Here is a 14,029-nt window from a genome sequence, read left to right as displayed (position 1 = left end):
CTGCGTTATTTTGGCTTGTGTAAACCCTATAATTTAAAATATAACCAATTAAGCTAATTATTTATATCTCGTTAATTGCTTAGGGAAGAGCGAGAAAAGGAATAATATTTAAATAGTAACAAACTCTACCGCTTAATTCCGTGGCAAAGATGACCGATCGCCTCATCGTGCGCGGACATTCGGGTTTTGATCATCGTTGCGTGGTCCTGTGCAATACCGCGTAGGTATACCTTTCCCGTGCTAAGCGAACAGGCTAAATAACGAATGAGGATGCAGAGTTGCCAGAATTACGTGCGCGTAGTAAATACCGCAAGTCCCCTAGCGGGAAATCGTTCGAGAGAGTCGTCCCAAATGTCGGTTTATACGCTCGTAATTCCTGAAGTCGTGTACACCACTTTCGACGAAAGCGGCAAACGATGGATTTCGCGAGCGACGAAACGAGTGGCGCAATTTATTTATCCTCGTTTACCGGAAAAAAATTCGCGACGCGTGTACAAATCCGGTGGGCGAACCGATGACGGGCATTACAAGCTCTCGATATGCCTAGCGTGTGTCAACAAAATATAAAATATAAAAACGTATGAATAAAACGCAACAAATAAAATCCGATATGATTCTATCGCTTTTGGAAGACATTCCGTAATCAGCGGATATTTTTTTCCTGTTGCGCAACAAATAATATCTCTCCTCGATTCGACAAAATATAAATTGAAGAGTCGCGGCAATTAAACCTTCTCTCATCGAAACGATCATTTGAGCACCGTTGACAAAAATAAATCGTCGGTACTGATAGTTTATTAATAACTACCGGAGGCGAGTTGCAAAAATGGCACTGACATTCTAGAAAGAAGTCAACTAGAAGACGGTAATTGTTTCTATTCTAACTGCAACTCAAAGATGCATACGGTTGCAGAGCGCAGCAAAAAGATCCCCATCGTGTCTTTCTGTAAAGCGGCAGCGGCGCGACGTCACGTTTCTCGCTCTTTTCTATCGCTCGGGCTACATTATTTACTATACCGTTACGTATACGTATTTAGACCCCGGCCGGCGTTGCGAGTTATGATCGACGGTAATGGTTGCGCGACGTCAAGCATCTTTCCACGACAATTCGCCGATTTTTAAAAAGGAAAAAGTGATAAAAATTGAATATAGGAATTTTGTTGCGCGAGATATGAAATAAAAAACGATGTTCCGAACAATAATTTATCTGGGTCAATTACTTTGATTGCAAAAGAAAAACAATTCCGATGTAATACCGAAATAAATCACTCCCCGGGATTATTTTTTATTTAGGTTAATTGCCCCGGATAAAACAACAAATAATATATTTCCGCCTCTAGTCCGTGAAAATAGATTACCGCGTCGCAACGTGCAATTTAATGTCAGGGTAATTGAAATAAACGTTTGTCTAAAAAAAAAAAACTACAGAGATTATTTTAGCACATGGATCAGATAAAAATCTTACTCATAAGTTGACTGTGAAGTTACACTGTAAATCAATTCTTTCCGAATATTAGAACATTGTCTGTGTAGTCTAATTTGAAAATGTTTTCTCTCTCATCATTATTTAGTTAGAGATATACAGATTTTCTACATCTCTCCGAAATGATTATTGTTTGCAGAAGTGCCTGACGACTCTGGACCTGACGTCTTTAGGAGTTGGCTCCTGCGTCGGGACAGGGATGTACCTTGTCGCAGGAATGGTGGCGCGCAGCGTTGCCGGACCTGGTGTCGTCTTCTCATTCATTATCGCAGCCATTGCTTCCATTTTTTCCGGTGGGTATCACGCCTTTCTGAATCCATGCAGAAAGATAAGAAAAGGAGCGGTTCTTTGTCGCCGCGGACGGTCATTAGGCGAGATAGCGCGACGACAAAGCGAGAGCGGATCGATTATAATGTCGCAGAACCGCTGTACCTAGATGCTCGAAGAATGCATTCGCGTCTACATGGAATGAGTTACTTACACCTAATACGAGTGTTGTAGAGGGACTTATCGAATGAGATCGGTCGCGTTGCCTAAATACACGCGATTCCGGCGCGGCGCGGCGTCGCGAATTTAATCGTTCGACGTTATCTGGGATCGGGTCGGCGACTCTATCAAAGTCGCTTCTTGCGATCGTCGTCGGGAGCCGCGCCTTCCACACGCGATCCCATGTTATTACGCGCGATGGTTGCACACTTACGCGAAGCGCCGACTTTGCACAGTCCACGTATGAACGGAATGGGAATACGAAAGTAGGGATTTATTTCTGGCGCGATTCACAATCCCGAAGAAACAGTGCGGACAAGAGTAAGAGAGGGAAACGAGGGTGGAAGTGACCTTTAACCGTCGGCGAGAAAGAGTTTCCGACTATTTTTACGAACGATCAATTTAATGATGGACAGGTATACGTGTGTGCTGACCGTATCGATGTCAATGCTTTGACGGGGGCGACCGCGGAATGGATAATATCCCTAACTGGACACGATGATGTATGACAGTCGCGATTAAATAAATGTTTAATCGAAAGACCACTATCCGAGTACACTTACGTCCGAATCTATGTAATCCATTTATATTTTTCGTCTTTTTCACTTAGCTTCGAAGTAGAATTGTAATTAAATAATATATATCATTTAATTACAATACTACTTCGAAGCTAAGTGAAAAAGACGAAGATATAAACGGATTAGATAGATACGGACGTATGTACTAAGGCAGTAGTCTTTCAATTAAACATTTACTTAATTGCGACTGTCATACATTATCGTGTCTAGTTAGGGATATTATCCGTTCCGCGGCCGCCCCCGTCGAAGCTAATTAAACCTTTACGTACTCTTGAGCAGTCAAACTTATACACGTCCGAATACGATTAAGGGCTGGTTGTTCCTGTTGGTAAACTACCTAATAGTTAAATCATATGTACGTCTTTGTTTATCATTTACATTGGACAAAGATGGACATATGATTTAACTATCAGGTAGCTTACCAATAAGTTGGAACAACCGGCACCCTAAAAGGCATATAAATAAAATGTTTGCATGCGCTAATTAACTATCGCCACGTGCAGCTTGTGGAATCAAACGACGAGATAACTACTCGCGAGGTGAACTCCCTTTATAAAAATGCACAACACATTTCTCGCACGATCGTGCAATGGCGATGATTCTCAGACTTCTTCGCCGGCAGCTTCCGGCAATTTCGACAGAGCGATAAGTCAGGTATCTCTCTCGCGCAAGCAGAGCACAGTAGACTCGAGGGACTTTACAGTCTGCGGTATGGCCACAGATAAGAAGCTTATTCTGCAAAAATATGGATTTCGGTGAGGGGATATATGAGCCGGAAAATTCGTCTTCCGCGACCACTATACATATATCACGTACGAATCCAGGACGCCGTGCGCGGATTTAAACCGCATAAAAGCGTAATTCCGCAGAATCTCGGGCAAACAACTTCAACGTTCGCGACGTTATCGGACGCGTGACCGGAGCATCGTACGAGGAGCTTTCGCGAGATCCAATCGAACTGAAATAGAAGGAGTCGCATATTTCGCAGATATTTAAGGAAAATTTTATCATCGTTTGAAGTAATATATATTTTGACACCGTTATAGTTACACCGTATAATATTCTCATGTGAAAATTATAATTTACATAACGGGATATTTCAGTACATCAATTTTTCCTTTTATTTTCGCGTAGAAAGTCTTTTAGAAATTAGATACCCACGGAACAATTAAAAACCGTGTCCGGAGCTGACGCGAATAGTTGTAAACTATACACAAGAGGTGCTTTACATTTACTTTGCGGGTACTGTTACAGGCATAAGTACTGCGCTGCAACGCGCGTTAGTTTACCGTTACAAGTACTTTACCGTTCGATATCGAGCTCCGACCGTTCCGTCGTATCGATAACAGCGGCCCGACTGTCCCGAATATCGATATCGTGCGACTCTTGCAGAGCGAACGCGGAAAATACCCGTCAAACGAAATTTACGATTCATCGTGCGCGATAGGAGGCTCTAAACGCGGCCGTCGCCGTAAACTGTCTCCCGTGCGTGCTGCAGACGCGATATTCTCGCCGACTGCGAAATTGCGAACAGGGTTTCCAATGGATACGGAGGCGATGAATGGACCGAACGTGTCTCAATCAGTCTTGTTTTGTTCGCGCCTGTTTCGCTGATCCTTTTATCGTCTGTAATTTCGCTGCGGTTTGCGTCCTCGTGAAGCAATTTGTTACTGCTTGCCATGTTATTTGTCGCTTCGTCGAATCGCGCTCGCGTGAAGAGAACGAGAGAGATATCAAGTGGAACTTCTTTTATCTTGCTGAAAGAAACGATTAGTTCTCAAATCTATTTTATTATTATTTGATTGATGTGTCCCTATCTTGAAAAATGTGAGCTGCTCGATTTCCATGAGTTAAGAGTATGGATATTCAGAAACGTTATATATGTACTTTTACATTTTTAGTTACCAAGTCAGAATCGTTGATTCGACTATAATCGAATGTGCATATAAAATGGTATGACTTCTTATAAGCATCATCGTCATAATTTTTTTATAACTGGAAGGATATGAGATGTATTAATATGTTAAATAGAAAGTACATGAGAAAGAAGCGCGTTGCATATCGATCGTGATCTCATTTGATTGCGGCCGCGCTCTCGGTAATTATCGATCTAACGGGGTAAAGCTGTAATTAGTTCGGCTATTCAGAGATCGATGCCGCGCGCCAATTAATGGCAGGCTATGGCACGGTGTGTCGCGGCGTGTTGTTTAATTAATTCGTTGCGTTATTAATAGATGAATGTCGCTGGCGCACTATCAGCGCGGGAGTACGTGGTAATCATCGCTGATATTAGTGATATTACTATTGCAATAGTCGAAAGCGACGTATCGTGACCGCACTAAAGTGAATTAAAGGCGGACTGAGACGCGAGCTCGTTTAGATTTTTCTTGCGTTTTCAAGCTTTATTGTTCATATTTATCTTTCTATGTTTATTTTATTACGTTCTCGTCCAACTACAATAATAAGCATTCGAAGAGATGGGATTTCTCGATATATATACCTGGTCTTTACACATCTTGTTGTTCGATAACCGCGAAAGTAGAGCCGAGGCTTTCGCTTCCGCGAAGTTCTGCGTCGTCTTTTCTTTTCTCATTGTTAGAAAGACTTGGTGGCATATTTTATAGTACATACCACCCGACGTATAAACGTCGAGTTTAGCATCAATGGAAACTAGATTCTTCAACCTTGCCGCTTACTGATTTCGCGCGACTTCGTCGACCGTAACAGATGTGACAGCGAGAGCGGTGCTTGACGTCAAGGATAAACGTTATCGTCCCACAAAGATGCGAAATTGGAGGACGTGGAGCAGTAGGGCGTAATTCGCAGAATGTATCCCGCTTTGCGTAACAGTACGTTAATATCGTGGAACTGGAGAGGCAACATCCGTCTCTGACCAAGAGAGAATTGTGGAAAGATGTAAGCAGATTATTACGGCGTTTATGCCGGTTGAGCACGAGATCTGTGCAATACCGCGATGTAATCCGCGTTGAAAGGTTGAACCGAAGTTTAATCAGTCGATTACCGAAGCATGATAATCGTCGGTGGCAAAGACAATGTTTCGTCACGCCACAACGTGGAAACGCGTAATCCGCTTTAGATAGCGATAAAAAAAAACGAACACATCAAGATCGTGTACTCAACTGTGAAAATTCGTGAAATTTTTAATCTTGATGTGCCGCGTTTTTGAACCGCTATTTTCTTTTTTGTGGGAGTATAAACCCGACGAACATTCGCCGTTACACTTTGGTTGCGTTTTGATATTCACTGCCAGTGCTGAAAATCTGTAGTTTATGTCGCGTATACTATAGATTTTCAGTACTAGCAGTGAATATCAAAACGCAGCCTTTAACTTTCTATTCTGTCGCCAAACGTGATCGTTTGTGATTTTGTGTCTTGCGTTCATTCGATATCACGTTTAACGTTCGCGTGAGTTTAGTGACGCAGACATGCCATTTCTCTTTGAATAATTTTCTCTGTCCCTCCCGCGTCGACGATATTCGCCCCTCGTGACTGAATGCCTTTTCTTCTTCGGTGTGATTACAGGGGCGTGTTACGCCGAGTTTGGAGTACGAGTGCCTCATACGACCGGCAGCGCTTATATGTACAGTTACGTGACAGTAGGCGAATTAATAGCATTCATTATTGGATGGAACATGGTGCTGGAGTACCTTATAGGTACGAGTGCGTGTGCGTGCGCCCTTAGCGCCTGCCTGGACGCGTTGGCGAACGGTGCTATTTCCGAGGCGATAGCCAACAGCGTTGGCACCATACTCGGTGAGTATTCATTTCGCATACCGCCCACGTGTGCAAACTATCGATTACTGCAAGACAAACAAATTGGTGCAGATTTTACTGGGAGAAAAAAATTCATACATTCGTGATATTATATTACGAATATATATCCATGAAATGTCTCTATTCAGCAATTCATATATTTTCGCTACCTTTGCTTTACTTTAAATTAGACATAACATTCGGACATATAATGTTTAAAATGTCCTACGTGTGAGTTCACCTTAATTGGTCTTGGATGTTTCTTCGCGTCAGTGAGTCTTAAAGTTTCCCTTCCAGTCGCTCGTAAAAGCATGAAACGACAAGTCATAGTCGCTGGCGTCGTCGTCGGTGAGCGACGTTGTAGAAATTTACGAGCGGACTCCCGTTTTTCGTCCTGAGAATTTAGCGACGTGAGTCCTTTGTCCCCCAGCTCGATCACGGAACACTCTCTATGCGTTTTTTCGCGATAATACAACGGCACGATCGATGACTTGGCGGATGCATCGTGCGCGAACGGTATGTGTTACTCATGTTCGCGGAATTCACAAGCGAAGTCCTCACGTAGTTTGTGATCGATGAAAATAGTTGGAAAAAAGAGAAAAAGCAACTATTTATGTCGTAATAGAAATTTAAAAATATTATATGTAACAAAATACTAATCTTACAGAATCGCAATAAAAATATAAAATAATTAATATTAAAAAATATAATAAAATAGTGATCTTTTTGAATAAGGAGATTATTCTTAATCATTTTCGAGTTATTCAAATTTAAATACCCAAAGAAACACCATTGATCCCCAAGTCGGCTAATTTAAAGTTTTATATCCCTTGGCTTCTCTTTACGCATAAGGCGAATGAAGAATGAGGGTTTCACCATTAATCTCGTCGATCTCGCGTCAGACAATTAGCGACGATAGCTCGAGCGAAAGACTGTTTGCTGGACAAACAAAATACGTACACCCCCGCGCGCGTTTCGGGACAGCGACATTTCAAATTGTTAATTCGAAAAAAATCTCCACGCTCAACCGAGTCCAATCCAATTTTCTAAAGCGAATTAATTCACTGAACAGGCTTTTCGTCGACGTGCGAAAAAAGGGGAGAACGCGCGATGGCAAATCCCTGGACGCCGGCATTTTCCTTGTTGACCGACGTTTATATACAAGCGTTCGGGTCGGGTGCCAGACCTTAATTTTAACGACAGATTTTTTTTTAGCAAACGTGGAGGCAAGTTCTCGTTACGGAAAATTTAGCAGCGAGTCTCTCGCAGATTTTTAATACTAAATTCGTTGTTAATTGAATCGCGGAATTAAAATTTTGGATATTCCAACAAGCAGCAACGTTATTTGAGTATATCTCGCGCAAATTTAACTTGATCAAATAAAGATCGAAGAACCTATTAATAAGATTAAGGTCGAAGGTTCCGAGACAAGGTCCTGAAAACGCGGAGGGCTCGGGGATTCGTCCATTAATTTACGACACGCCGCACGCGTATAACCACCGGCGAAACGGATCGATCGCGCATGCGAGCATAAATTGTAGACTATTTAATGCAGCTAATTCGCATCATATGCCCGTTTTATGAATATTCTCCGCATTCAGCGGCGCTTGATAGCGGACGTTAAGCCAATATTCTCTAATGCGGACGTCGATGTTTAAGGAGGATGTATATCGGGAAAACGCCACGAATTTTAATTAGGACGCTGTTGATCGCAAAAACGCGTTATTGTGCTATGTGGAGACAATAAAATATACGTATAAATGGGTAATTCCTCTATCTGACAAAAAGCACGACCGTTACGTCATATATTTGATAAATACTACATCTCTCGCGAGTTTGACACTTGGCAATTTTTTTTCAGGAACCATTCCGATCAAATATGAATGCAACAAAATTAACATTGCCGTAAGACTAATGTTGCAGAAAACTTTCCTTCGTCCGTTTCCAGAGGCCACCCGAATTCTCGGCGCGCTCCAATTCCTCCGGAATTTCTCGGCGTCTGAATTTTGTTGCGCGCGGCATTGTTAGAGAAGAGTCCGACGTTACTCCCCCGCCCGCGGAGAATGATTCAAGAGCGACGTGAGTGATTTCTTGTGTTACGAGACGTTTTCTGCTTGAATCAGCCTCTTTCCGTCAGTCAATTTTACGAATAATACACGAGGGATACCTCCTCCGCGTTTTCATTCCCGCCAGTTTCTTTATTCTCGAAATGTCGCGCACATCTTATCCCATCGATTTTATCACCGTTGTAAATCGATATTTATATTGTCACAAAGTAAGCGCGCCGGTTGTGTGGATTGTAAATTTTATCGCGTGTCGCTTGTATTCGGTTCCACCGCGGCAACTTGTTAACCCGTGCAATTAAAAACACAATATCCCTCGCCGGAGCACAATAATAATTAATATGAATTCGGTGTTATTGAGTCTAATTAATTGCCCGTACGGCAGATCCATTAAAATGCGAATAAAATAAATGTTTCGTCGTTCCCCGTTTCTCGCGATTAATAAATATCAATTAAATGTTAGACATCATCGGTTTTCATTATACTCTCGGTGATCGGTATTAATAGAATACTATATAACGCAGAGCGTAATATTGCCCATGGTTATGACGCTTTCATGCAACACGTTGCGCCCGTGACAATGAATAGTAAACTGAAACTGTCGAGAGCTTCTGTAATGAAAGTAACGTCAAACTGAAAAATTTATTAAATAATATACCGATGCTCGCGGCTATTATATAATTGCCATTATTTAACGTCCGTTGTGCAGCTCTAGAAAAAAAAAGTTTAATTAAACGGCGGCTGTCGCGATATTGCGCTTTTTTTCCTCTCTCTCTCTCTCTCTTTCTCGACGTGTTTCCCGTGCAATCAAAGGAGCTCTAACGTAAGAATGAACTTTTACGGTACTTAACGCACGTTATGAGAATGCCGCACGTCCCATAAATTTCGTTCGCGTTTCAGAAACTTATATAAGAATAGGGCGAGAACATTTTCATCGTTTTTTTAATACGCGCGACATGCGAAAAATGTTAACACCGACACCATTCGAAAGTTCCGTCGGTGCTTTTACGTCTAGCGGGAGAATATGGCTCTTTCGGAAGTTGATGTATGCAAGACGCACAAAAGTGCAGTTGAATATATTTGATTAAGTTGCGTATCAGTACACGTGCATGCCTTCCTTCGCGAAATGCGGAGAAAGAAAGTCACTCGTAAACTTGCAAAAATATCTGTTTGGTTTGAGAAATAATGTTAGGTATCTTTAGAGGAAATTTTTAAACGCGTTCAAATTGCTTGGGAAAGTCGATAAACTCTATCTATATAAATTGGATCTATATCCTTAGTATCGACTGAAAAATAATATTGTCGCGTAAAGGATATATTAATATAGAAGATACTTTGGAAGATATTAGGGAAAGACGACGATGTAACTAGGGTTTCGCTTCAGGTAATGTCCCGGAAGCCGAAATTATTAATGGTTCGGTGTGCAAAGGGATTGGGTTCCTTTATCAAACTTCTTTGTTATAGACGTGTCGCGGCAGCGAGGAAAAGTTTCACTCGCGCCAGGGCAGAGAGAGAACGGATGCGCCGCGACGACGGCAAGCGGCCGCAAAATCGGTCGACCTTAATTAACTTTTTCCTCGCGCGTCGTGCAGGAATTTGCAGATGAGTTTGCAACCCGGCCAGCTGTTACGCGCGTGGAAGCCTGTAATCGTTCGCGCGCGAACCGAATCGCGTCGCGCGTCCGCGGAATTCGGTGTCGAGAGTCGGTCGGATTAATTTTGAAAATATTTACGGGACGATGAAAGTTTCGCGAAAATGTTCGATGAAATCGATACCGGCGGAACGACGTAATTCGTGATGGACTCTATTGAAATAACACGACGAATTCGCGCATCGCTCAGAATTGGTCGCTTCGGTTGCCCAAATAATCGTAAAAATCCGGGGAAAAAAGAAGTATCGCGAGAGCGTGGAAGAGCTCTTCCCTAATCCTCTACAAACCTCCTCCAGATATCTTCAGGGTTTTTCCCTGGACTTTTGCATTAACACGATAGGATTTAAGTCCCCTGATAAAGAGGGGAAATGCCTGAGAGGTCTTCATAACAAGTTTTGGAAACATCGGGTTTAAACATTCCACCAAATTTATCTTCTAAATCCGCTATAATCCTCGCGATTTCGTCAATCCCGCACAACTCTAATCCGCCGGCACAGTCTGTGCCGCCGGTAACCACCTTACGTGTCGGATGTTTATCAGACACGTGTATATAATTGCCAATTTACTTCGATTTTTGAAGCTAAAACAGTAACTGAAAAATGTTGGCTACGTGAACGTAGCGTACGCTATATATTTCACGTCGATAGCATATTGAACATGCCAATCTAGTTCGTTGGGTTCTTTTCTGATATCTATTATCACCTCACTCTTTAACGTACGGATAAGATTCGCTGGGCAGAATTGAATTAATGGATCGTTAATTCTATCGACATTTTGCTCGTGTGAGGAGAAAATTTCAACCGGCAACTAGCTGTAAATGCATCGGCGAACGATTGCGATATGTTCGAACGGCAAAAATCTTTGTATTCGCTAACGACAGAAAAAAGTACCTGAATGCCCGAGATTCTTACTCGTCAAATTACTCGGTTCTCCTCCCCTACGCTTAGCTCGAGCACGACATTCCCGTGACAGCCGTGACGTGGAAGAAACCCGAGGCGGAAATTCTCCAACAAGCGGAAAACCGACGTAATTCATGCGGTCGGAGATAATCGGGCGATCCTCGGGCGAGAAAAAAAAAGAGCAGCGGTTTTTTCGGGGAAGCATGCGAGCTAAAGCTCGCTACTTTCATTCAAGCGTTCGCGCCGCGGTTGAAAAACCTCTGCAAAAAAATCGGTGAAAGGAAACTGCAGCTAAAAATTCATTCTGCGAAACAAATAAATTCTCGGTACATATTCGGGGTGTAGAATAAATTTCCGCGCTAACTTGTATCGGTAGCTATCTACCTTTGGCGGAGGAAAAGCGGTCACGTTGCGCGTTGACCGTGTTATCGTGTTTCCGGTTACCATATATAGGAGAAACTTAAATCGCGCCAGAAGGGGGTAACTCCGCTTCTCGATGAATAAAGATTGCCGTATTATTCAAAACAAAAGAAAACAATCTGCTTGGCCGACTTCTTCGAGAGAGAAACTCGCGAGATTGCTGATTAATTTGTTCCGACACTGCAGCGATTTCCCAAAGCCCCTCTGAATTGCAAAGGCAAAATAATAATCCACGCGCCAGCAACGCGAAGAATCGAACGCGTTCCGTACGATTCCGTTAGCCCTGTTGCTGATTCATTTCCTTTGCAGCGTCGATGCACCAGGCTACGCAAACGAAAGAGGCAATTTTCAGCTGAATCAAACGATTTTGATCACTCAAACGACCCGCTCGATCTCTACGTCGGCGAACGCGCACGTTTGTATGCAAATACAATCGTCGAGCGATGTGCAAAATGCGTTGCCGGTTGAAAGACCGCGATCAAACACATGGACAGGTACGACTAAACGCAACTATATACAGATGTTAACGATAAAAACGCGGCGAATTTCGCGGCGCAAATATAGTGTTTCGAAGTCAAGTTCCAAAACGCTAATCCCTAAAATATGGTGCGATATCTATTTTAAATATTTAAGCGTTTATCATTATAAACAATAAAATATATATCTATCGTCTGTTAAATGTTAAATGCATTTCTAAACGTGCAGAAATAAAAGCTTGCATATGACTAACTCTAATTGGTTATTATTTAAAAATTATTGCACCCTCAACGTTCATTCAGGTGTAATTACTTTCACCCTCTCGACCGTCGTTGACTCTCATTAAATTCTTTCGAACGGAAGATATTCTGCATGAAAGGATTGAAATATTGAATTGTACGACTTGTAGGCGGGATGAGCCGTTGAAAGTCGAGCATCAAAGATCTAAATGAAAACTAGATATCCATATCGAGAGAGATCTTTTACATCGAGACTTGAAAGTTAGGAATAGCCGACCATCACGGACAATCCGACGCAATTGTGCTCGACGATGAAACCTCGAGAAAGACGCGCTCGTCGCGAGTAAGTAGTATTTAATTCCACAGATCAGACATGACCCCGTAACGAAGAAACTTCCGAGGATCGTGTCGGAACCAGGAACAAAGACGCGAGCATGAAATCAGAATGCGAAATCCGCGCAAGGAATGCCGATCACGAACGCAAATGGCAATATAGGTGGGACCGCGAACTTCGGGATTTATCTCCACGAAATGGAGTGCATGCTTGCACGTCAACCCTCGATATCGAGCGGCTTCGATTGCGGCGCGTTGCATCCACAGACACAACAGTCGATAACGGTGTGGATACGATAAAATACGTCGCGTCGAGCTAGATGATAAAGCTTGTCCTCTCGCAAAGGAATCATCTATCGGAGAGTGTACGCTACGAAGACGGTTGCATTTATTGTCTCTCATGAGAAAATATTTTTCCGCGCGACTCTTTTAGATCTTGATAGAAGCTACTGACTGACTCTGCTATTGATTCTCTTGCATCATGTATGGCAATATTAATATCGAAAAGTGTACAATCGGCAAACGCGATCTTTTCCGATATCTCTCGACCGTTTCCTGTAAACTGTCACGCGAGCATAAACGTCGACGTACAGTAACTGTGACACTTTTCGCATAAGCACGACGGTATTATTGGATAAGTTCAATGGTATCGTTATCTACAACGACGCCGTCGGGCATAAGCCGTGCTGAAGCTAGAGTCCTGATTAAGTATTCCCCCTAACTGCCAGTTAACGATCGCGAGAACAGCGTCAGGAATAATTTTATGAGACAGCGTCGTGTGCAAGCCGTGCCGTATCTCTTGTCGGCTCCGCGAGGCTCCTATTCTCTCGCAGACTTTGTTCTCGAAAAGATTTAATAGCGAGGCAAAGAAAAAGGCTAAGAAACGAGGTAAATCGATCATTACAGAAAGAACACGTGTTGACTATAAATTTTCCCCATTTCTTTCCACGAAAATAAGTATGTTCTACATTACGATAATACTTCTTCCTTAAAAACACTGTTCTTCGCTTAAAATTCAGTAGGTGTTTATTTAAGATTCATTAACTCATCCTCGCGTTAATCAATTCGAAATGAAAATCACTGCCTGTGACGCGCGCCCCGAGAAGCGTCGTAAAATTAGAATATCGAAACGCTATCTCACTAATTTGGTAAATAAGATGAACTTTCGAATCAAGGAACAATCTCAAGAATCGGACTCTTGTCTCGAAAGACGACAATCGCGATGGCAGACGAACTTCGCGAAAAACACGAAAGCGACACAGGGGGGAAACTGGAAGGGTTGGCTACGGCGTCCAGGTGGACAGGTTAAAGAGCATCGAAGCGTGTGGTTCGCGAACCGGTTCGGATCGATGAGGTCCACAGGTGCCAGACCTAGTCTCATCCGCGCAAGCGTCCCTCTCGCACCCCCTCATGCTTTTGTCCTCCCTCCTCCGCGTGCCACCTTCCAACCCTTCGGTCTCTCCTCCACCGCAACTCCATCGTTTTAACCCTCTCCCTCCTCCCGTCCGCCCGACGTTTCTCCAGATCCGTACCCGACTACCTCATCCCCTACTCCCCCCCCCCCCCGATTCCCGTCTACGTGCAACGTGCATACTGACCGCAGAACGCATGTAGCCGAGATACGTA

The 14,029-nt window shown here is 43.0% G+C and overlaps 1 protein-coding gene across 2 annotated transcripts in view; it reads left to right on the top strand.

Annotated features, from left to right (window-relative positions):
• LOC139811091 (solute carrier family 7 member 14) overlaps window positions 1–14,029 on the top strand; it is an 84,181-nt gene that overhangs the window by 49,360 nt on the left and 20,792 nt on the right. For both annotated transcript variants that reach the window (XM_071775152.1, XM_071775151.1), the window contains 2 exons: window positions 1,623–1,776; window positions 6,091–6,321. In XM_071775152.1, the coding sequence (XP_071631253.1) occupies window positions 1,623–1,776; window positions 6,091–6,321 (385 nt within the window). The remainder of the gene's footprint in view (window positions 1–1,622; window positions 1,777–6,090; window positions 6,322–14,029) is intronic.

The sequence above is a fragment of the Temnothorax longispinosus genome, chromosome 4 (assembly GCF_030848805.1).
Source record: "Temnothorax longispinosus isolate EJ_2023e chromosome 4, Tlon_JGU_v1, whole genome shotgun sequence".
In the NCBI taxonomy this organism is placed as follows: Eukaryota; Metazoa; Arthropoda; class Insecta; order Hymenoptera; family Formicidae; genus Temnothorax; species Temnothorax longispinosus.
This window is presented reverse-complemented; position numbering and strand designations above follow the sequence as displayed.